This window comes from Mustela erminea, chromosome 6, assembly GCF_009829155.1.
Source record: "Mustela erminea isolate mMusErm1 chromosome 6, mMusErm1.Pri, whole genome shotgun sequence".
Taxonomy (NCBI): Eukaryota; Metazoa; Chordata; class Mammalia; order Carnivora; family Mustelidae; genus Mustela; species Mustela erminea.
The window spans coordinates 85,973,522-85,996,854 of record NC_045619.1 but is presented as its reverse complement, the minus strand read 5'-3'; the positions used below and the strand labels follow the sequence as shown (position 1 = coordinate 85,996,854).

The 23,333-nt window shown below is 42.3% G+C and overlaps 1 protein-coding gene across 4 annotated transcripts in view; it reads right to left on the bottom strand.

Annotated features, from left to right (window-relative positions):
• The window catches only part of DIP2B (disco interacting protein 2 homolog B), a 224,118-nt gene extending 215,134 nt beyond the window's left edge, over positions 1-8,984 (bottom strand). For all 4 annotated transcript variants that reach the window (XM_032348169.1, XM_032348170.1, XM_032348171.1 and 1 more), the window contains exon 1: positions 8,724-8,984. In XM_032348169.1, coding sequence (XP_032204060.1) covers positions 8,724-8,823 — 100 coding nt within the window. In that variant the 5' untranslated portion in view covers positions 8,824-8,984. The remainder of the gene's footprint in view (positions 1-8,723) is intronic.
• Between the last annotated feature and the right edge of the window lie 14,349 nt (positions 8,985-23,333).

Below are 23,333 nucleotides of genomic sequence, written 5' to 3'. Positions count from 1 at the left end.
GGCGCCTGGGTGGCTCAGTCGGTTAAGTGTCTGCCTTCGGTTCAGGTCATGATCCTGGGGCCTGAGATAAAGCCCCACCATCCAGCTCCACACTCAGCAGGGAGTCTGTTTTTCCCTCTCCCTCTGCCCCTCCTTCCCCCAGCTTGTGCTCACCTCTCTCTCTCCAAACAAATAAATGGAATCTTAAACAAACAAAAAAAAAAAACAAAAAAACGAGCCTGAACTAAAACCAAAATGGCATAAGTGGAAGGGAGGAAGAAGAATCAACTGGACTTAGTAACCCATGAGATGGATGACTCCCAAGCATTTGACCCAAGAAAGTGGACATCTGGAAGGAGGCTGTGGAGCAGGCTGAAATAAGGAATACAGTGTTGGACTTGCTAAGTTACCATTGTCCGGGAACCAATGGGATGTGTGGAGCAGACAGCTCTGAGTCAGGCCTACAGATAGGGACCAGGAAGCCACCTCACCTCCAAGACAGCTCATGTCCTGGGCATGGATGAGATTACTCAGCAAGCTTATGTGAAGGGAGATGAAGGCTCATGACAGATAGCAGGAACACCTGTATCAGAAGGAAGACGCTCAGAGAGAGAGCATAAGAAGGAATAGGCGCCAGAAGGAAATGCGGCCGTTAAAAGCTAAGGAAGGAAAGGGTTTTATAAAGCTAACTATTCACCATATCCAACGCTGCATAAAAGACACTACAGCCAGTGGGTGCTTTTCAGTCTGAAATTAGAAGTCACTGATGGGGGCGCCTGGGTGGCCCAGTTGGTTAAGTGACTGCCTTAGGATCAGGTCATGATCCCAGAGTCCTGGGATCGAGTCCCACATCAGGCTCCCTGCTCCATGGGCAGTCTGCTTTTCCCTCTGACCTTCTCCTCTCTCATGCTCTCTTTCACGGTCTCTCTCTCAAATAAATAAATAAAATCTTAAAAAAAAAAAGTCACTGATGGCCTTGGAGATGGCTGTTTCGGAGATTTGATAAGCAAAAGCAATGGACCAAGAGGAATGAGCCAAGGAAAGACAGGAAAGGAAGTGTAAGCTACACCTTCTAGGATCTGTGAGAGGACGAGAATGCAAGCACACAAGAGCACGCAGACTCCAACACAAGACTGCCGGAAGCTGCTTTTTTTGGATGGGAGAAAATTCAGCATATTTATAGGCTGAAGGGAAGGAACTGAGAGCCAAGCGTTAAGTGAGAGGCTGAAGATGAGAGAACGAGACAAAGGCAAAAAGACCATGAATGAAGACATGAATGAATAGATCAATCAATGAAGTAAGACGCCAAGATCACAGAGGAAAAAGGATGGGAGTGAGAACAGTGAGAGGGATATACCTTAGAACAGGAAAGGGGATACTTCTTCCTCTTAGAAAAGGAGGAAAGTGGATAAGGGTGGGAACTGATACAGATAAGGCTTAGAGTGCTGAGGAGGGAAGTGGAGGGAGTTTGGCTTTCTTACAAGCTAGTAAGAATGGTTCTGAGCTTTGTTTCATAGTCCTCTTTAAGAAACTGATGAAAGGTATAGATTCTGCTCCCTAAAAAGACACGTAAGCACTCACACTCCAAATTCTGCACATGATTTCAGAGTTTTCAGGTACACTGAAGCCAAGTCATGAATCCAAAGAAATTGCCTTTCAGAAGGGATCTTGTTTATCGATGAGCATCCACAGGGAAAGCATGCAACCAACTCACTAAAAACACAAAGATAGGAAAAACTCTCACTTAAATCCCTAGAGTATTATCAATCACCAAAACAGATGGGACTATTTGAGGTGTACAATAGCACTAACTTAGACTCTAGTGATACAAGAGGAGACCACCACAGCTTTTGGGAAACTCAGAATTTAAAGACAATGAGTGATAAGAGTCCTGGATTTAGCAAAGGCTTTAGAAAGCAGCATAATCTTTAAAAGACGAAAGATCAATCTAGTAGAGCTCAAGGGAGACAAAAATCAGACCCTTGGGTCTAAAGATAGAGAACCAGACAAGGCTGGTAGTAAACAGAACTCAAAAGAAAAGTGGATGCAAAAAAACTTTTGAAGGAGGAACTGAAAGGATGTGTTCACTAGAGACAAATGGAGGACTAAGAAAAGGAAGAGACAAAAGCTATTTGAAGATTCTAAGCACCCACATGTGCCTTTCCATAACTGGTAGATGCCTAACTGGTAGAGTCTCAGAAACCACGCTTAAATTTCACAGCCATTTGCCAGAACTTACCAGCTCGGAAATGTACACACACCAGATGTCTGTATGAAACAAACCAGCTACTCTTTTCTGCTCTAGTCAACTGCCTGCAGTGACCTAACATATGTTACACTAAGGGTAGAGGGTGCCGACAGGAGCAACTGATGGTGGAGTAAGGTCTTTTAAAAAAATATGTGCACAAATTGATTTCATTCATCACTTCATATATAACCATATTCTGCCAAGTAACACAAGATACTAAAAACAGCCAAGTCACTAAGCAGCCCTTCACTATCAGAAACAATAAAGATTACACACACCAAGCAATCACTGCATGCCACACAGTACAGTCAGCTCCTTTTCAACCCTACAGCTCCAATGAGATTGTCATTCCTGTAAGAATTGAAGAAACTAAAATGAGGGAGGGTAGCCAGTCTGTCCAGGGTCACACAGCTACTAAGTGACAGTCCAGGAATGGTTACCCAGGCCCACCAGATGCCAAAGCCTATACTCAAATGATTCTACAACTCTGGTTCATACCAAAATCAAATCCCAAGACAGTGACTTTATGGTTTCACTTTACATCACATTGAAGTGATCAAAAACTCACTGCACTCCTAACACAATATAAGAAAGAGTTGGGGAGCTACTTTAAAAGTTTAAGATAGGGGCACCTAGGTGGCTCAGTGGGTTAAGCCTCTGCCTTCAGCTCAAGTCATGATCCCAGGATCCTGGGATCAACCCCCGCAGGGACTGAGCCCCAGATAGGGCTCTCTGCTCTCTCTCAGCCGGGAGCCTACTTTTCCTCCTCTTTCTCTGCCTGCCTCTCTGCCTACTTGTGATCTCTCTCTCTCTCTGTCAAATAATAAATCTTAAAAAAAAAAAAAAAAGTTTAAGATATAATACAGGGGCACCTAGGTGGCTCAGTGGGTTAAGCCTCTGCCTTCAGCTCAGGTCATGGTCTCAGGATCCTGGGATTGAGCCCTGCATCAGCTCTCTGCTCAGCAGGGAGCCTGCTTCCCCCTCTCCCTCTGCCTGCCTCTCTGCCTACTTGTGATTTCTCTGTCAAATAAATAAATAAAATTTTTTTTAAAAAATTACTTCCAAACTGTTTAAGATAGGAATGACCTCTGTAGGAGCTTACACTCATGTAAAATGAAAAACAATTTAAATAATTAAAGAATGTATCGGTTGGCAAAAATGACATATACACTGTAAATGCTGTAAGGTTTGAAGCTAGGGAGCTGAAAATGGTCAGGGTTCGGTTATAAAAAAAAAGCTAGCACTTCAGCTGAACTCTTTTTTTTTTTTTTTAAAGGTTTTTATTTATTTGACAGACAGATCACAAGTAGACAGAGAGGCAGGCAGAGAGAGAGAGAGAGAGAGAGAGGAGGAGGCAGGCTCCCCGCTGAGCAGAGAGCCCGATGCGGGGCTCGATCCCAGGACCCCGGGATCATGACCTGAGCTGAAGGCAGAGGCTTTAACCACTGAGCCACCCAGGCGCCCCTTCAGCTGAACTCTTAAAGAGCAGTGGGACAGTAAGCAGGAAGGAGTGCTTTCAAAGAGCATTCCTGAGAGGGGGGGAGAACTGTAGTAATTCTGATACAAATATAGTGTGAGGGCCTTTTTTAGCCAATCATCTGAACTTTTCACCCTGAGGTGCTAATCCTCACACAGGCTAGGAAAGAAAGCAGCCACCAGGGGCCAGGCTAAGAGTGAAGGGTTAATGATTTCTTTTTTTTTTTTCTTTTTTTTTAAGATTTTATTTATTTATTTAATTATTTATTTGAGAGAAAGGGAGAGTGAGTAGGAAGGGAGAGGGAGAGAAAACCTGAAGCAGACTCTGCACCAAGCAAAAAGTCCAACGCAGGGCTCAAGCCCATGACGGCAACATCATGACCAGAGCAGAAACCAAGAGTCGGACACTTAACCCACTGAGCCATGCAGGTGCCCCTTAATGATTTCCTTCATTCAAAAATCCAGTTCAATGATATGGGGCTGTCAAATGATGATTTTTCAAAATAAACATCAGAACAAGGGTGTCCACACAAGCGCTATCCTTTATAGTAAGACTGAATCATTCTATCAATAAATTGGTCACTTGTCTTCTGAACTACCCTCAAAAACAAGTTTACATCATTCTACTTTTTTGACAGTCACAATGCAAATCAGTTTAGAATTACTCTAATTTTTTCAATGACACCTAGTCTGGACTCCAAAAGAACATCACCAGATTTTCTCACTTGACTCCAAGTAACCTATAAAATTTAACACTCAAAATTTGCCACCATGAAGATTTTCAAAGGAATGTGAACAGACTCTGACTATAATTCCTAAAGATGAGTTCCAATGTAAGAGAGGATATATGCAAAATATATATGCAAAACACAAATGCAAAAATATACATATTCAAGTTTTAGGGAGAGGGCATAGATTAACACCCAGTTTGGGTTATGTAAAAATCGATAACCCCTGCTTTCCTTCCTCCTCTTAACATCAGGTATAACAACTACTGAGTCATGCTTTTCTGATAAATGTGTATCCCATGAATTCACAACTATGTGTTGTATTTGGGGGAAAGTGGACAACTTTTCCATTGTAGAAACAATAGGAGGGACTTGTCAGTTTCCTGGCTCCTTACTTTTACTTGCCCACTAGGGAGACCGTGAAATATGATCTCTAGCCAGCACCTATTCCACTCCCTCAACAACTCCCCCACTGCTTCCCCACTCCTCAAGAGGTTTCCCGTCAACTCCTAGCAAGGAGCCCTCTTATCCCTCTGCCTTCAAGGTGGGCCCTACCGGCCTTGCAGGGCTGCCAGGATGAGTGATGAAAGAGGAGAAAGGGAGGATGTGACTGTGTTTGTTGTGTTTGTGCACAGAGAAGTGTTCAAACAAGAAAAGGGAGGATCCCTTCCTGTGTTATTTTGTCTTAAATACCTTCCCAGTTGTCATCTTTAGACACTGAAAGACACGAGCTCTTCCAACAAGCCACAGAAGTATGGGATTTATGTCCTTTCCTTCATGCTTAGGACTGAACTGCACATGCTCAATGTCAGCCATCTCTACTGGCCACCCTGTCCAATCTTCTATTTATAGTTCTCTGCTGTTTCTTTTCCACAACAACAACAAATCAGATACCTTCCTCTTTTCTTAGAAGGCAGCCTTGGACAAAACTCTACCACGGTCTCCTGTACTATCTGGTTGGTATCTAAGTGACTTCCATTCCAGACTCAGGTCTCCTTGAAAGCTGACACACTGCCCTGCATTCCCAGCACACAGGAGGCATAAAATAACTATCTGTTGAATCATATAAGTGAATGATAGACTTGAAAGAGATTTCAGAAAGAGAATCAAGGGACTATCTAGAATTGTGGCAAACAACTGTTACACAGCATTTCCTTAGAGTAAAAATTAGAATACCTTGTGCCATAACAAGAAAGATATTTAAATCATTTGATGGTAACAGATGCCATAATTACATGGCAGCTTAGGATAATGGCACTTCCTAGATGAGCGACTTTAGATAAAACACTTACCCTCTTAACCTTTCTAAGTTTTCCCTTCTGTTAAAACAAAACAAAACAAAACAAAGAAGAAAAAGAAAAGGTGAGAGATGGTTATAATATCTATCTATTCTACCTAATCACAAAGTTGTAATGAAGCCCACATAACATATAAGATTATACAAATATAATGTATTATATGACAGATTTAAACAAATAAGGCTCATTAGTGTTATTTAATATGCATACACTTGAGTAAAAACAGAGTTTTTGACAAAAGACTTTACTGTCAAACACATAACAGATATAATAATAATACAATAAAATATGTGGATCATGAAAAACATATCCACCATCAAAATACTTGTAGAAACCTCCACCTATTCAATTCATCGAAAGAAGAGCTCAGGATTATGTGCAACTTCAACTTTAAGTGATTCTCTGGATAGCTGCAGCCTATTCTTTTTGGTGCAGAAGCAGGAGCTTCCCGGCCAAGTCCATGGTGACCTGCGTGAAGCACTAGACACAGCCCTGGGCTCTGCAACACGCTCTGCGGCAAACAGCCCACAGGGGCACAAACCTGCATTTCTGTACAGAAGTGGCTGAGCTATGACCAAAGCCTGCAGCCAAAAATACAGACAAGCACAACGAAATTTCTTTAACAGCACACAGCTCAGACTATCACTGTAATTAAGACCAACTATGGCCTGCATGAAAAAAAAAAAAAGAATAAAATAAAGGAATGAGTACACCAAAGACCCATGATAAACACATAGTTAAAAGTACATTTTTTTTTTGAAAGGAAAAAAGTATTTTCCTCAACAGAGCAGCAGCTATAGAGAAAATGTACAATAAACAAACAAGCAAAGACTCATTCAAAATATACTACAGACATTACCAGTAACACCACGCCAGAGATCTGGGGGTTAGAGGGCTATCTTAACTTCACTTGAATTCCTAAAAACGTCTATCTACTTCTTCAGTCAAACATCCTCTGTACTTTATTTTAAGCAAGAGAAAAAGACAGATGGCCAAGATGCTGACACTGCAGGCCCCAGATTTTTCAACTGTATTTCTTCCAGTTGTCCGTTGCTAAAAGAGATAAAATACAGGACAACATGGCATATATCTACAAGAAACTAATTCAAAATAAGTATATGTGAACCAAAGCAATCCTTCATGGGAAAGCAAATCATGCATTTGTCCTCAATGATGCTGAAGTCCTAACATCCACAGTTTGTAGGAGTTTCACACCCTTCTAAGGGAGAGAAAGGTGAGCTAATCAGTGTGAGTCCTAGAAACAGTTCCTCAGAATCATTTCTAGAAACACTCAGAGAAGTAAACAATAATCAGCTGGAAGCCGATATACCAAGAATAAGGAGCTTCCAGGATTTCCCTCTGTGTAAAAGCAATCAACTCCTATTTTTAATCTCATTCTGACACAAACATCCAGCCAAACCTCTCTCTTGCTGGCTAATCAAACAGAGCTCATTTGTTACCACAGAGTAACTGTTTTAAAAGGCAGATTTGAATGGAAGTCATTACAGATTTAAGGACAATGCTTTAGTATAGGAGAAGAATGATACTATCTTGAGAGGCAGGACCAATGGTAATATCTTAAATATGTCACAGAAACCAACTCATCCACCACCTCGGATTCTGGGGATGGGCCAAAAAATAACTTCTCAACTGATTAATTGAAAAATAATATGCTGGTAATTAAGTGCAAATGAAAACAACACTTCCCTATACATTGGGAAAACCTAACAGGGTTATTAAAAATAATTATTTCCTTGTATGCCCAACAGAATTTATAACACTCATATCTACTTCTGGCTTTTCATTGTAAAGGATAAGGGGGTGGGGGAATGGGGAAGAGAATGCCCCATAAGTAAACAAAAAGTCTGAACTCTCCTGAGAACTTGTCACATTCTTCTCTTCCAATCAACAATATTTAATCCACTTGAAAAATGCTGGCAAAGAGGGCCTTTGGCAAGGAACTCAGTTAAAAATATGCAACTCTGGGGACACCGCCACAATACTGACATCAAGCTTGTAGAAAATGCTGCTTTTGTCTTAGAGTCAGCCCCTGATAAAAACAGGAACTTTATGGAGAACTGATCACAACTGCACATGAAGCCTGATCACATGCCCACAACAGAGCAACGTTTCTCTCATTGTTGTCCAAGGGACTTCTCTAATAACAGAGGCTTGATTTATTCTATTCTTTTAATTCTCAAATTCAACCCTCCCTGTACCAATCCATTGTCAAAAGAAAGAGGGTGCCGGCCAGGATTTGCATGTAACCGGTAGCCACCCCTCCTCCTCTCTTGAAAGACTCTAAAAGGTGATCAGATGCGGAAAATTCACCCCGAATAGAGGCACCAGGAAAAAACCTTATGACAAAGGTGATCTGAAAGCAGCACAGTGTATGTCTCTCTGGGTTAATGCCACTGCTTCTAATCTGCCTAGGACCCTAAATGGCCCATTCTGCTTCTCGCTCACTCCTGTCACTGGGGAGACATCTCGTATTGTTAAAGAAGGAGGAAGAAGAAATGCTGCGGATTTCCCATGTATCTTTCTCTTTTTCTGAAGGGGGGAGGGGAGCTGAAACAGACGTGAGGCCCTCCCCGCGAAAAGGGTAGAGGAGGACAGGAGAAAGCTGTCAGCCACCCTGCTCGCAGCCTCACCGCCCCCCCACCGTGCCCAGACGCCCGGGGAAGAGCGCGAGGGCGCAGCTTTGTCTTGGGTTTTGAGGGGCAAGGAGTGCAGAAACAGCCCGGGCCGGGGGAGGACTTCTCCCCTAAGCCCCAGCTTCACCCTTTCCCCGAGAACACAATGAACGCCAGGGGAAACCCACTTCATAGGATGCGAGAGCAGGGAAGACGACCCCTTCAGAGCACGGGCCAGATTTCCGGCACCCTCCTCCCGTCTCGCCCGCACGGCCAGCAGGGCGCGCGGCGGGGACCTGTTCTCCCTGTCGCCGCGATCCGCAGCGGTGCCCCGGCGCTCGCTCCCCAGCCCGGCTCCTACCCTCTGAGAGCTCCAGCTCCAGCTCCGCCAGCTGCGCCCGCACTTCGGGCGGCAGCGCCGCCACCGCGGCCGGCGCGGGCTCCAGGCCTCGCTCCGCCATCCGGGCTCCGCCAGCCACACTCCGGAAGACAAGAGAGGGGGCCGAAGGAGGGACGGACTGACGCGGGCCCACACCCCGGCTACAGGATCCGGCTCCGGCCGCCGAGCTCCGCCGCTGCCGCTGCCTCCGCCGCCGCCATGAGCGAAAGTCACGTGAGCACGGCGGCCCCGCCCCCGGGCCGAGGACGCACCACCTCCGCGGACCTATCAGCCCGAGGACTCGCGAGCTTACGGCGCCCTCTACTGGGCATCTCCTGAGACGACGACCCCAACCCCGACACCCGGAACTCTCCTGGGCTACTTGAGCAGGAGGTGTTGATGGCCGGAGCCCACGTAGCGTTTACCTTTTACAAGATCGCGACCGAGTTTTCAGGGGACCCAGGCCTCATTTTTTCCGGTTCTCTTAGTGTGTATGCCTTTGTTTTGTGCCCTCCTCCATTTTCCCAGAATTGACATCTACCCATTTAAGAGGACCTGAACTCAAGCCACTTTTTGACCGATTAATGATTTTTTTTTTAAATTTGTATCATTATATCACAAACCACTTCTTTCACGGGGGCTTCCTCGTCCCTCTTGCCAGGAGCTCCTTGTTTCTAGTTCATTTCTCGTATTTAAGGCAATAGCGGGAGAATCTCCTTCCTCCCACCTAGAATTCTAACTACTTGAAAGTGGAGAACTTAGTCTTCTTGATCTTTTTATATCCTCTTCAATGGATGACTTAATAGGTGTTCCCAAATGTTAACATTTTAATGCAATATAAGGAGGATCCATTTGTGTATTTTTACTAGGAGTTACTGGGGCAGACGCTTTAGTTCATATTCTCTCTCTCTCTCTCTCTCTTTTTTTATTGCCAAAGCTCCCCTTCACAATTTGAGGGATTTCAGTGTTTTCGCTTCCCTTCTATGCTGATCCAAAATTGGTCTCTTGAGAGAAAACGCCTCAACTTCTATTCAACAGTAAGAGTTTCTGGACAATAGTATACCAGTTAGGGGCTGAAAGAAAATTGTTTTTTAGTTGAGAAAAGAATTTCAGCTTGAAAAAAAGAAATGTGACATCGTGGTTGATTGAGGGGTAAACTGAAATTTCCTTTCAACTGCAAAAATGTAAGGAGAATCTTGGGAATATATATGTATGTATGTCTTTCGGTTTACATGAAGACTGTTGCAGGTTTTATGGCTGCAAATTCCTCCCGTCAAAAAGTGAGGTCCCTCCGCTGAGTTTGGATGGGCTTCTCATTGCTTTGACCAATAAAATATGGCGCAGGTGATACTATGTAACTTCGCTGGTTAGGTCCTAGAAGGCCATGCAGCAGAATTCTTTATCTCCAGAGAGCCCCTCTGAGGAGCCTCCCTCCGAGGGCATTCACTCTGAGAACCCAGCAGCCATGCAGAGAGCTGGCCACACAGAAGACCATGTGAGGTGCTCTGCCCAACCGCCCAGTTCAGCCCAGCCTTTTAGTCATCCTAGCCCAGGAAGCCTCCAGATGACTTCAGCCCCCAGGCATTTGAGTCTTCCCAGCTGAGGTCCCAAACAATGGGGAGCAAAGACAGCCCACCCTTGTGCCCTGTCCAAATTCCCATGAACATAATAAAATGACCACCCTTTTATGCATCGAAGCTCAGGGTGGTTTGTTACACAATAGACTCCATAAGAAGGATCTTAGCAGGTGGTGTTGTTTTACCCTCCCAGTAGCCCTGACTCCTTTTTTCCCTTGTCACTAGACCACACCTACCCTGTTGAGGCTGAATATGCCAAATACACACTTTTCTGACCTCCTTGGCATGTATGTGACCCACTGGGGGAAACTACTGGAAGGGGAACATCTGTGGAGGATTTTCCTTTCTGATGAGAGAGATATGCAAGGAGAAAATGACCTTTCATTTCCTTCCCATCTTTGGATGTTGTCCAGTTTAGGGCACCAGCAGTCATGCTGCAACCACAGGGGGAAACTAAGAAAAGTACAGAGAAGTCACCTAGAACTTGACTGAATTGTTCTGCTAAAATAAATTCTTGGGGCACCTGGGTGGCTCAGTGGATTAAAGCCTCTGCCTTCGGCTCAGGTCATGATCCCAGGGTCCCCACATTGGGCTCTCTGCTCCCTTCCTCTCTCTGCCTGTCTTTCTGCCTATTTCCCTTCCTCTCTCTCTGCCTGCCTCTCTGCCTACTTGTGATCTCTGTCTGTGAAATAAATAAAAATCTTTTTAAAAAATAAATAAAATAAAATAAATTCTGGAGCCACCTATACAGTGCTTGTCCTTCTTATATGAGAAAATGGATTTAAACCTATTTTAGTTGAATATTCTGCTATTCGCTGTCCAGTAAAAAATGGATATTACAAGTGAGCAAAAATAAGGAATGACTGAGGGCAGTTGCACAATGTCTAGTAAACTATTATGACATAGATCACATGTAGACTGGGGCTGTTTTGCTAGGAAAATAATGGGAAAATTTCAAGGTTTAGGGAGTGAGTGGACTACTTGGTATGGCTTTCAGTAAATTCACACAAGAGATAAACAGTGTGGAGTCATCCCAGCAGAGGATAGGCAGGGAAAGTCGGCTTTACTAAGAAGCTCTTCTGGCTACAATCCAAATTGACCAGGGCGACAGGGTGGAGCTTTGTTGACTTGGGGAAGCCAAGGTCTCCCAAGTTAAAGTGAGGTAAACAGAAGCAAGGGATTTAACAGTGATAAAATTGAAAAGATTGAGGCTTCAGATCTCTGAAGGATCTTAAGACCTTTTATTAAACAGTCTTTGTCAGGTGAAGGAGGTTAACTTAGTAGTGAATACAAAAAGCCTAGCAGGAAAGATTACTTTAAGGGTACTCCTCCTCCTTTAGGTCATTCATTTCAAATTGTCTCTAGGAACAGACCTTTAAATTAAAGAAGAAGGAGGTGTTTGCAGAGTATAGAAATAAGAACTATGAGGCTGAAATTCTCAGGCTTAATGACTGATCAGTGCTGTCTAATTGAAAATACAATGTGGGGGCGCCTGGGTGGCTCAGTGGGTTAAGGTTCTGCCTTCGGCTCAGGTCGTAATCAGGGTCCTGGGATGGAGGACCAAATCAAGCTCTCGGCTCAGCAGGGAGCCTGCTTCCCCTCCACCCCTGCCTGCCTCTCTGCCTGCTTCTGATCTCTCTTTGTCAAATAAATAAATAAATAAATAAATAAAATCATTAAAAAAAGAAAGAAAGAAAATACAATGTGAGCTACCTGTGTAATGTTAAATTCTACTATATTAAAAAGTGAAAAGATGGGGCGCCTGGGTGGCTCAGTAGATTAAAGCCTCTGCCTTCAGCTCAGGTCATGATCTCAGGGTTCTGGGATCGAGTTCCGCATCGGGCTCTCTGCTCTGCAGGGAGCCTGCTTACTCCTCTCTCTTTCTCTCTGCTTGCCTCTCTGCCTACTTGTGATCTCTCTCTGTCAAATAACTAAAATCTTAAAAAAAAAAAAAGTGAGGGCGCCTGGGTGGCTCAGTGGGTTGGGCCGCTGCCTTCGGCTCGGGTCATGATCTTAGGGTCCTGGGATCGAGTCCCGTATCGGGCTCTCTGCTCGGCAGGGAGCCTGCTTCCCTCTCTCTCTCTGCCTGCCTCTCCATCTACTTGTGATCTCTCTCTGTCAAATAAATAAATAAAATCTTTAAAAAAAAAAAAAAAAAAAAAAGTGAGAAGAAACTGCACAGCTCAACCCAGACTAGCTGTACTTCAAGTGCCCTATAATTACACATCACTAGTGGCTGCTGTGTTGCTCAGCGCTGGTGTAGAACTTTACCTACTTTATTAGCACATGGAATTCACTGGATAAAACAGACCAGAACCCCACTAAGGTTTTGCAGTATATGCCAAAGATATTCCAAACTTGGTATTAGCTGCAGCTAATTACTCAACACTAAAAGCAGTTCCTAAACTTCCAACTCCCACCCACAGGAAAATGGCTGCTGAAGTTCTGCAGGAAGGGCATATACCCAATGCCCATATTAGGTATGCCCGTGAAGGACAATGGCACTTTCAGAGATCAGAACCAGAGACTACCAGACTAACACATTTATTCCATTCAAAGTCTGCCTGTCAGGCAGCATGGTAGATTGCAAAAAGGGCGGCAATAACCCTTTTGACCCACCCCATCCTCCACTGCATTCACTATCCTTAGGTAAATCCCCTCTATACATTGGGTTTGACATATGAATTCCTTTGGCTAATGAGACCATAGTAAGCATGACCTACAGACTTGGAAAGTGCTTGTGCATTGGGCTTGCCCCCCTCTCTTTCTGCTTTCAAGACCACTGCCTTGTGAAGGAGCAGGAGCTGGGCTGCTAGATGAGAGTCATGGCCTAGCCACCTTCATTGCTCTAGGTAAAATCCAACCTGCCGCAAAGTATGAGTCAGTCCATACATAGACAGCTGGCTGATCGCAAGTCCATGACTGAGCCCTGCTGAGCCCAGTTCAAATGACCAATGCATAAGACAAAAAATGGTTGTCATTTCAACCTACTAAGTTTTGAGGGTTTGTTACACAGCAAAAACTGATAGAAACAGGTATGGTACGTGCTCAGGAACCGTGTCTGTTGCGTATTTCCTTTTCTGAACGGAGGTATTATTGTACTTACAATTCCTTGTCTGGCATCGTTTGTTGCCGTAGTTCTCAAACTTTAACATACATCAGAATCACAAGGATGGCTTATAGAACACAAATTGTGATGTCCGACCCAGACTTCCTGATTTCATAGGTTTGGGATGTGGCCCAATGATTGACATTTCTACCACCTTCTGTGATGACACTGCTGTTGCTGGTATGAAGGCCACATTTGGAGAACCAGTGGTCTATTGGTTGTGTTGGAGACCAGTACAACTCCAGGTTCCTGGTCCATGAGGAATCATCTCCAGACATGAAGATTACATACCCCCAGAGGTCTGAACTTGGAGCTGGAGAAGGTAGCTGCTTGATATTGGGATTCTCTTCCTTAAAGGAAGGGAATGAAATTTCATGTGAGTGAAGTACACACATTTTTAGTCTCATGTGTCATTCAAAGACAGCGTTTCTTTATCGATTCTCTGCCTGGATGAGATATCCATTGACATAACTGCAGTGAAGTTCCCTACTATTATTGTATTATCATCAGTTTCTCTCCTTATGTCAATTAATATTTGCTCTATGTACTGAGGTGCTCTGATGTTGGGTACATATTTACAATTGTTCTAGCTTCTCATTAGATTGAACTATACACTTTTTAATTGTGTATAATGGAATAAAAGTGCCACAAATGAGTGGGTTCTGACAGAGGCATTGAGCCATCTACCCAGAGTTCATTTCCCCTCTTCTCTACTTTGTCTGGAGAGCCCACCTACCTCCACAGAGGCTTAAAATGCCAGATACTCAGCCTTCCTTACTGCTAGGTAACAAATCACCCTATTCTGGCCAAGGGACCTGGATGGAAGTCAGCTAAGGGTCAGGGGACAGAATTCTGGGCAAGATATTCCTCCCTGATAAGGGAGACATCTGAGAAAATCCTGAGAACTGTTAGGTTCTTGGATAATTATACCCCCAGAAGAGAGTGTGGCAGAGGCAAGGCTGGCAAACAAAAGCTTGGAACAGAGGGACAGCTACCAACTCCTGAAGGTGGTAGCAGAAAGCAGGAACCTGGAATGCCTCATGATCTACCTCCAGGGAGCACCCAAAGGTCCCTGAGTTGGATGAAGAACAGGCAAAGGATCCTGTTAGGGAGTATCTCCCCTGTAGGCAGAAGCAAACAAATTTTTGCATTCATGTTAATAGGTTTTCCCTCGTACACCTCAGCTGAAAACTGGGAATATTTAGGGGATGTAAAACCTTCCTATAATTGAAACTCTAAAATAAAGCCCTGTAGAAACTGGAAAGCATTCCATGAAGAAACAGGTTCGGGCACCTGGGTGGCTCAGTGGGTTAACCCTCTGCCTTTGGCTCAGGTCATGATCTCAGGGTCCTGGGATCAAACCCGCATCAGGCTCTCTGCTCAGCAGGGAGCCTGCTTCCCCCCGCTTTCTCTGCCTGCCTTTCTGCCTACTTGTGATCTCTCTCTGTCATATAAATAAATAAAATATTTAAAAAAAAAAAAACAGGTTCTGTGAGATGCGCCAACATGTCATGATTAACATGGGAATTTTTATATTCTTAAGTCCCTATGAAACCACTGGGAAAACAGAAGAAACATACAGTAGACTCTCTTCAACTTAGAAGGGTTTAGAAAAATGTTAGGGAGGGGTGCCTGGGTGGCTCAGAGGGTTAAGCCTCTGCCTTCAGCGCAGGTCATGATCTCAGGGTCCTGGGATCAAGCCCCGCATCGGGCTCTCTGCTTAGTGAGAGCCTGCTTCCTCCTCTCTCTCTCTGCCTGCCTCTCTGCCTACTTGTGATCTCTGTCTGTCAAATAAATAAATAAAATCTTAAAAAAAAAAAAAAAAGAAAAGTGTTAGGGAAAAGATTCCTTTTTTTTTTTTTTTTAAAGATTTTTATTTACTTAGAGAGAGATAGTGGGAGAGAGTATGATCAGGGAGAGGGGCAGACAGAGAGGGAGAAGCAGATTCCCCACTGAGCAGGGAACTAAATGTGGGGCTCCATCCTGGGCCCCTGGGATCCTGAATAGAGTCAAAAACAGATATTAAACCAACTGAGCCACCCAGGTGCCCCAGGGAAAAGATTCTCTTCTTGTGTTGTGACATGTCATTGGGGAAGGCTGAGGTGTGCTTTAAAGAAAAGGCATTTTGGGGCACCTGTGTGGCTCAGTTGGTTAAGTGTCTGCCTTTGGCTCAGGTCATGATCCCAGGGTCTTGGGATCAAATCCCAGACTCCCTGTTCAGCAGGAGTCTGTTTCTCCCTCTTTTTCTGTTCCTCCCCATGCTCCTTCTCTTTCTCCATCTTGCTCATTCGTCAAATAAATAAAATCTTTGGGGGAGAAAAGGGCATCTTTCCTCAATATGATCTTTTTTTTAAATTTATTTATTTATTTATTTGACAGAGAGTGAGAAGGAGAGAGGGAACACAAGCAGGGAGAGTGGGAGAGGGAGAAGCAGGCTCCCCACCGAGCAGGGACCCTGATGTGGGGATATAAATGTAAATATTCCTTATCCATTCAACTATCAGTGGACACTCAGGTTGCTTCCATATCTTGGCTATTACAAATAATGAAGCAATAAACATAGGGGTGCATATCTTTTTAAATTAGTAGCTTCATTGGGGGGTGGAATCCAGTAATACAATCACTGGATCATATGATATTTCTATTTTTATTTTTTCAGGAACTTCTGTACTGTTTTCCACAGCGGTTGCACCAATTTGCATTCCCACCAACAGTGCATGAAAGGTTCCTTTTCTCCATATCCTCCCCAACACTTATTTCTTGTCATTTGATTTTAGCCATTCTGACAGGTGTGAGGTGATATTTCATTGTGGTTTTGATTTGTATTTCCCTGATGATGAGAGATGTTGAGCATCTCCTCATGTGTCTCTTAGCCATCTGGATGTCTTCTTTGGAAAAATGTCTGTTGGACCACTTCTTTATACCACACACAAAAGTAAACTCAAAATGGATGAAAGACCTAAATGTGAGACAGGAACCCATCAAACTCCTAGAGGAGAACACAGGCAGCAACCTCCTTGACCTTAGCTGCAACAAGACAAGTCACCAGAGGCAAAAAAAACCAAAAGCAAAAATGAGCTGTTGGGACTTCATCAAGATAAAAATCTTTTGCACAGCAAACAAACAAACAAACAAAAAAACCAAAGGAAAGGAGAACTAAAAGGAAGTTTCCTTTTTATTTTTTAAGATTTTATTTATTTGACAGATCATGTAGGCAGAGAGGCAGGCAGAGAGAGAGGAGGAAGCAGGCTCCCCGCTGAGCAGAGAGCCTGATGCCGGCTGGATCCCAGTACCCTGGGATCATGACCCGAGCTGAAGGCAGAGGCTTAACCCACTGAGCCACCCAGGCACCCAAAAAATGTCTATTTTGCTCTGAATATATCTGTTAAATCCATCTGGTGCAGTACATCATTCAAAGCCATTATTACCTTATTGATTTTCTGTATAGATGACCTGTCCATTGATGTAAGTGGAGTGTTCAAGTCCCCTATGATTATTCTATTTAATTGTTCCCTTGCATTTGTTATTGTTTTATTTATTTGGGTGCTCCCATGTTGGGTGCCGAAATACTTACAATTGTTATATTATGTTATTGTTGGATTGCCCCCTTTATTATTCTATAGTGCCATTCTTTGTGTTTTGTTAGTCTTTTTTTTTTTTTAAATATTTATTTATTTATTTAATTGAGAGAGAGACAGTGAGAGAGAGCACGAGAGAGGAGAAGGTCAAAGGGAGACACAGACTCCCCATGGAGCTGGGAGCCCTACGCAGGCCTCGATCCTGGGACTCCAGGATCATGACCTGAGCCAAAGGCAGTTGCTTAACCAACTGAACCACCCAGGCACCCCAGTCTTTTTTTTTTTTTTTTTTTAAGATTTTATTTTTGCATCTCGCATCCCCATGCGTATACACCTAATCTCAGCTGGTCCACCTGGGATCACCTGAGCACCAACCTTAGTCTCCACATTGTCCTATTTCCACTCCCAAAAGAAACTATGGTGAACCAGGTGAAACTCACAAAACTGCAAGCACAAGTGGGCATTGGAGGGAAAGAAACTATTCGCTGAAAAAAGGTGGTTCATAGGATGGCTACAGCAGATGATAAAAAACTTTAGTTCTCCTCAAATAAGTTAGGGGTAAACAGTATCTCTGGCATTGAAAAAGCGAAAATGTTCACAAACCAAGGAACATGATCCATTTTAACAACCCTAAAGTCCAGGCATCCCTGGCAGCGATCACTTTCACTATCATGGGCAACCCTGAGTAGCTGACGGAAATGCTACCCAGTATCTTAAACCAACTTGATGCAGACAGTTTGACTAGTTGAAGGAGACTGGCTGAAGCTCCCCAGTCAAACAATCTGTAGATGGAAAAGCACCACTAGCTACCAGAGAAGATGAAAAGGAAGTTCAGATCTTGTGGAGAATTTTGATGACTCTTCCAAGAATGAAGCAAGCTGAATTGAGTCAAATTCTGAAGAAGGTAATAACTTGGAGAAGTTACTGGGAGCTTCTATTTTATAATATGACTGCTTTTGAAAATTTTGGTCATTGATTTGAGAAAACCTGCAGCTCTTTTCAGTTTTTGCTTATACACAATTCATTCTTTGCAGCTAATTAAGCTGAAGAAGCCTGAGAATAAAGTTTGAAACAAGGTTAATAAAACTCTTTGCCTGGAAGGAAGGAAGGAAGAAAGGAAGGAAGAGAGTGGAGGAGGGAGTGAGGGAAGTAATCTCTTTAAAGTAATCTCTGTGCTCATTGTGGGGCTTGAACTCACAACCCTGAGATCAAGAGTTGCATGTTCTACTGAGCCAGCTGGGCTCCCCCATGATCTTGTTCTAAAGTCTACTTTGTCCAGTGTTAGTGTTGCTACGTTGGGTTTTTTTCTTTTTTTAACATCCATTGCATGATAAATGTTTCTTCATCCCCTTACTTTTAATCTGCAGATGTATTTAGGTCTAACATAAGTCTCTTGTAGGCAGTGTATAGATGAATCTTATTTATCCATTATGTCACCTTATATGATTGGAGTGTTTCAAATTAATTATTGAAAGATATGTATTTATTGCCACTTTATTACTTGTTTTGTGGTTGTTTCTGAATTTTTTTTTTCCTGGTTTGTTCGTTCTTGCATGGTTTGCTGGTTTTCCTTAGTGTTATACTTGTATTTCTTACTCTTTACTCTTTGCATAATTATTAGTGTATTTTAAAAAAGATTTTATTTAAATACAGATATGTGTGTGTGCAAGCACAAGCCTGCCTGCATGTGTTTGTGGCAATGAGCAGACCTGGTAATCAGATCTTGGTTTTTATTTTTAAAACTTTTTTTTCTTTTGTTAAAATTTTAATTCCAGTATAATTAACATACCTTGTTATATCAGTTTTAGATAAGAGATTTTTTTTTAAGATTATTTATTTATTTATTTGACAGATAGAGATCACAAGTAGGCAGAGAGGCAGGCAGAGAGAGAGGAGGAAGCAGGCTCCCCGCTGAGCAGAGAGCCCGATGCGGGGCTCGATCCGGGGACCCTGGGATTATGACCTGAGCCGAAGGCAGAGGCTCTAACCCACTGAGCCACCCAGGCGCCCCTAGATAAGAGATTTTTTAAAACAGAAAAAATTTGAGGACCACAAAAATTCCAACATTAGATAATAAGGAATGATTGTTATGTTTTATATATGGCAATGGCATTATGATTATGTAACTACAAGACTACTTTTTATGGGGAAAACATACTCAAATATTTATGGGTGAAATGGTATGCCTGAAATTTGCTTCATAAAAACCCACTGGAAGGTGGGTTGAGAAGAAAGCAGAGGTATATATGAGATAATAGTGGCTGAGATCATAATAAAGTTGAGTGATAAGAATATGCAGGTTGATTATACTATTCTATTTTTGTATATACTAAAAATTTTTCATATCCAAACATTTTTAAGGACAGAGAAATATTATTTCTGCATAAGGCCATTGCTTTGTAATTTTATTTTGTTCTATTTTATCTAATATTGATGCCTATGTAAGAGAAAGGGTACTTCAAAACAACTTGCAGAACAATCTTTACTAAGAGTCTCATAATTTTAATGGCTGAAAAATTAGAAATATTGTCTACCCAGAAATCCAAGAGAATCATCTAACATACCATCATTCATTCATTCATTCATTCATTCAAACATACTGAGTTAATGTAACATGTTAGGCACTGTCTAGGCGGTAGGGAATACAGTGTTTGAATAAGGTCCATCCTCTGATAGACCTTACAGTGTGGTTTTATCAGACTTACTATAAAAAACTTTAAAGTGGCTTAAGATTAAAGTCAACATATAAAAATAACCTTCCTGTATTAGAGCAACAGTGAGTTGAAAAAAAAAATCCATTCACAGAGCAAAACACAAGTAGGCACAAACCCAATAAGAAATGTACAAGACCTAGATGAAGAAAAAGCTAACTGAATGTTCTAAAAGAAGACCTAAATGGGAAAAAAAAATCCACCCAAACTCAACATATCAATGCTTCAAAAATTAATCTACATGAATCAGTGCAATTTTTATGAAAATCCTATTGTGATCTTCTAAATTCTAACTTGAGAAGCTCACTCAAAAAAAAGTTTCAGTAGAAGATAAAATGTTCAAGGAAAGTCAAGAAAAATTAAAAGTAAAAAATTTAAAAGGAGGATTTGCCTGAACAGAGATCAAAGCATACTAAAAAGCTATAGGCCTTAAAACCATAAAGTCACTTCTCCCAAAATTTCCTGTAAATATAATATCTATAGAAATCTTTAGGGCGCCTGGGTGGCTTAGTGGGTTAAGCCGCTGCCTTCGGCTCAGGTCATGATCTCAGGGTCCTGGGATCGAGTCCCGCATCGGGCTCTCTGCTCAGCAGGGAGCCTGCTTCCTCCTCTCTCTCTCTCTGCCTGCCTCTCAGTGTACTTGTAATTTCTCTCTGTCAAATAAATAAATAAATAAATCTTTTTAAAAAAAAAAAAAAAAAAGAAATCTTTAAAATTCTTTAAAATAGAATTTTAAAACAAAATTTGTTAGCTGATTCTAAAATTCTTATTACAGAAAAAACAATCACAAGAATAGCCAGACATTTTAACAAAAACCACCATGGATGCAATTCGCCCTTTTGAACAAAATACACTAAAAAGCTACAGGACTTAAAAAGATTTGCTATATGGACGCTGGGTGAGAGAATTCTTTACCTGGAAGTTGCTGCAAGGACCATGTAAATATATAACTGTTACTGTTAACCTTTCCTGTCATATGGAGAAAGCCCACTTGAGAAAGAAGCCAACGCACAGCTAGTAGACTGGGCATGGGAGAGAAAGGCAAGGGAGAGGAGAGAGAGGGAAGATGGGAGAGATGGAGACATAGGGGCTAGGGTGAGATTATGCACTTGGATCCAGCTCTACCACATTTAAAATAGACAACTGGGTATTTTCTGAAGGTTTCAAAACAGATGGAAAATAGCCATACATCTACAGGAAAATAAGATAGTGGTTAAGACACAACAAATTTTTAGGAAAATTTTATTAAGTTTACATTTGGAAACTTTGAAGAGTATTAATTATTACTCCATAATTTAACCGATGATTAAACAAGCAGAGAGAATTAAATGATTTGCCTAAATACACTAGTATTAGTAGCAGAGATGGCTATAGCTAAGGGAAGCCTTTAACTAAAGAAAAGGGCCAAGTTTGATAGGTATTTAAATTCTACAACCTTTGATCCATGTTTATGGCTATTACATGATTTCTAGAACACAACTGGTTTTGCTGAGGCAGACATGAATTATGTCGTTTAAGAATCTACACCCAGAAAAATGGCACATTGATTGTGAAGAAAATGTTTAGTTATAACAGACACGACTAGCTTAATGCTTTTTATTCCTATCCAATACATGACAGACCTTATTGATGAGGACTGAGAACATTGTCTTTATTTTTTTTTAAAGATTTTATTTATTTATTTGACAGACAGAGATCACAAGTAGGCAGAGAGGCAGGCAGAGAGTGAGAGAGGAAGAGAAGCAGGCCTCCTGCTGAGCAGAGAGCTGATGCAGGGCTTGATCCCAGAACCCTGGGATCATGACCTGAGGTGAAAGCAGAGGCTTTAACCCACTGAGCCACCCAGGTGCCCCGGAACATTAAGTCTTGAATGAAATCATATATTAAGTAGTTAGCACAATAGTTGGTAGCCTGGAAACTGTCCAAGGGGATAGAGGATGATTAGGATTAAGGTACCGATAATTAAGACAGAGAAGTAGGGGCAGATATAAACCAAACATTTTTTATTTAGGCTACATTAAAATGTAGCCTAATAGTCACATTTTAAATTAGCTGAAAGGGGACTGGAGGTGGGGCAGGGTGCGGGGGTCGGGGGTGAGGTGGGAAGGCAGGAATAAAATTAGCTGAAAGAAAATGCAATCTAATGAAAACCACCTTATGTTGGAGATTAACTATTGTCTTTTGGACTTAAAAGGAATGATTTTTAGTTTAGTATTATTTTTGTTCCCCCAGGTCTCCACTGTTAGGATTATCAGAAACCCTGCAGAAGGAGAAAGCCTAACTATTTCAAAACTGTACTCATAATATATTTCCCTTCCCGCAAAATGTTTTTTGCCAACGTATCCCTCCAATCATGGCGAATGGCACAAACTTCCATCCCGTTCCAGAGCCACAAATTCATGAGTAATTTTTTTTTAAAGATTTTTTTAATTTATTTACTTGCCAGAGAGAGAGAGAGAGAGCGTGCGAGCAGCAGAGGCAGAGGGAGAAGCAGGCTCCCCGCCGAGCAAGGAGGCCGATGTGGGACTCGATCCCAGGACGCTGGGATCATGACCTGAGCCGAGGCAGCCGCTTAACCAACTGAGCCACCCAGGCACCCTCATGAGTAATTTTTAAAAAACCTTTTCATGAGTAATTAAAAAAAAAAATTTATTTATTTGACAGAGGGAGATCACATGCAGGCAGAGAGAGAGGGGGAAGCAGACTCCCCACTGAGTAGAGCCCGACGCGGGGCTCGATCCCAGGACCCTGAGATCACGACCTGAGCTGAAGGCAGAGGCTTTAACCCACTGAGCCACCCAGGCGCCCCTCATGAGTAATTTTTGATGCTTACTTCACTCTTCTTCCCTCCAAAGATCTTATCCATTTAAGTCTTGTTCCCAGAAATTTCTCAAATCTTCCACTTTGTTCCAACCTATCATGAGGTACAATCTAACTGGTCTCCCATCTATTGTCCAGAGTGCACAAGTTTCAAATCTTGGGAGTCTGGCTCTTCCCTCTTTCTTCAGCCTCAGCTTGAAAGATCAAACAATGGCACCCATGATTTTATGTGCAGGACCCTCTAATTCTTCCAGTGCATGGTAAAATGCTAATGCACAAGTTGTTCCTAATCTGAACACCTTCCTGCCCACCTATTTTTTTGCTCTTTCAGGTATGTCCCCTTTCTCAGAGAAATATCTCTCTATCCCTGCACCATCCCTCACTCCTAGTCACACAGATTCTGATTCCAGCTTTCATATTTTGCCATTACTTAGGACTATTTCAAGCTAAGCACAATAAGGGCAGGAAGCATATTTCTGTTGCCTAACACACTGTCTGGAACATAGCATGCAATAAATATTAGCTGACAATATATATATAATATTCTACCCATTATGATGAACTCTAATGGTAAGGTAATGCCATTAGTTTTGATAGATCAGTGTCAGTTACTTGTACAGGCAGAATTGGGAATGCAAAACTAGAACTTAGATGCATCATTGAAAATACAAGTGTGTAAAGATAAAAGCCACATACATATTTTAGAGAGGTTGGAGTAGTACTATGTTAAGTCTTATACAGTAAACATAATACAAAAGGAACAAGAAAGATCTGCAGAGCAGCTACCAAAAATGAAT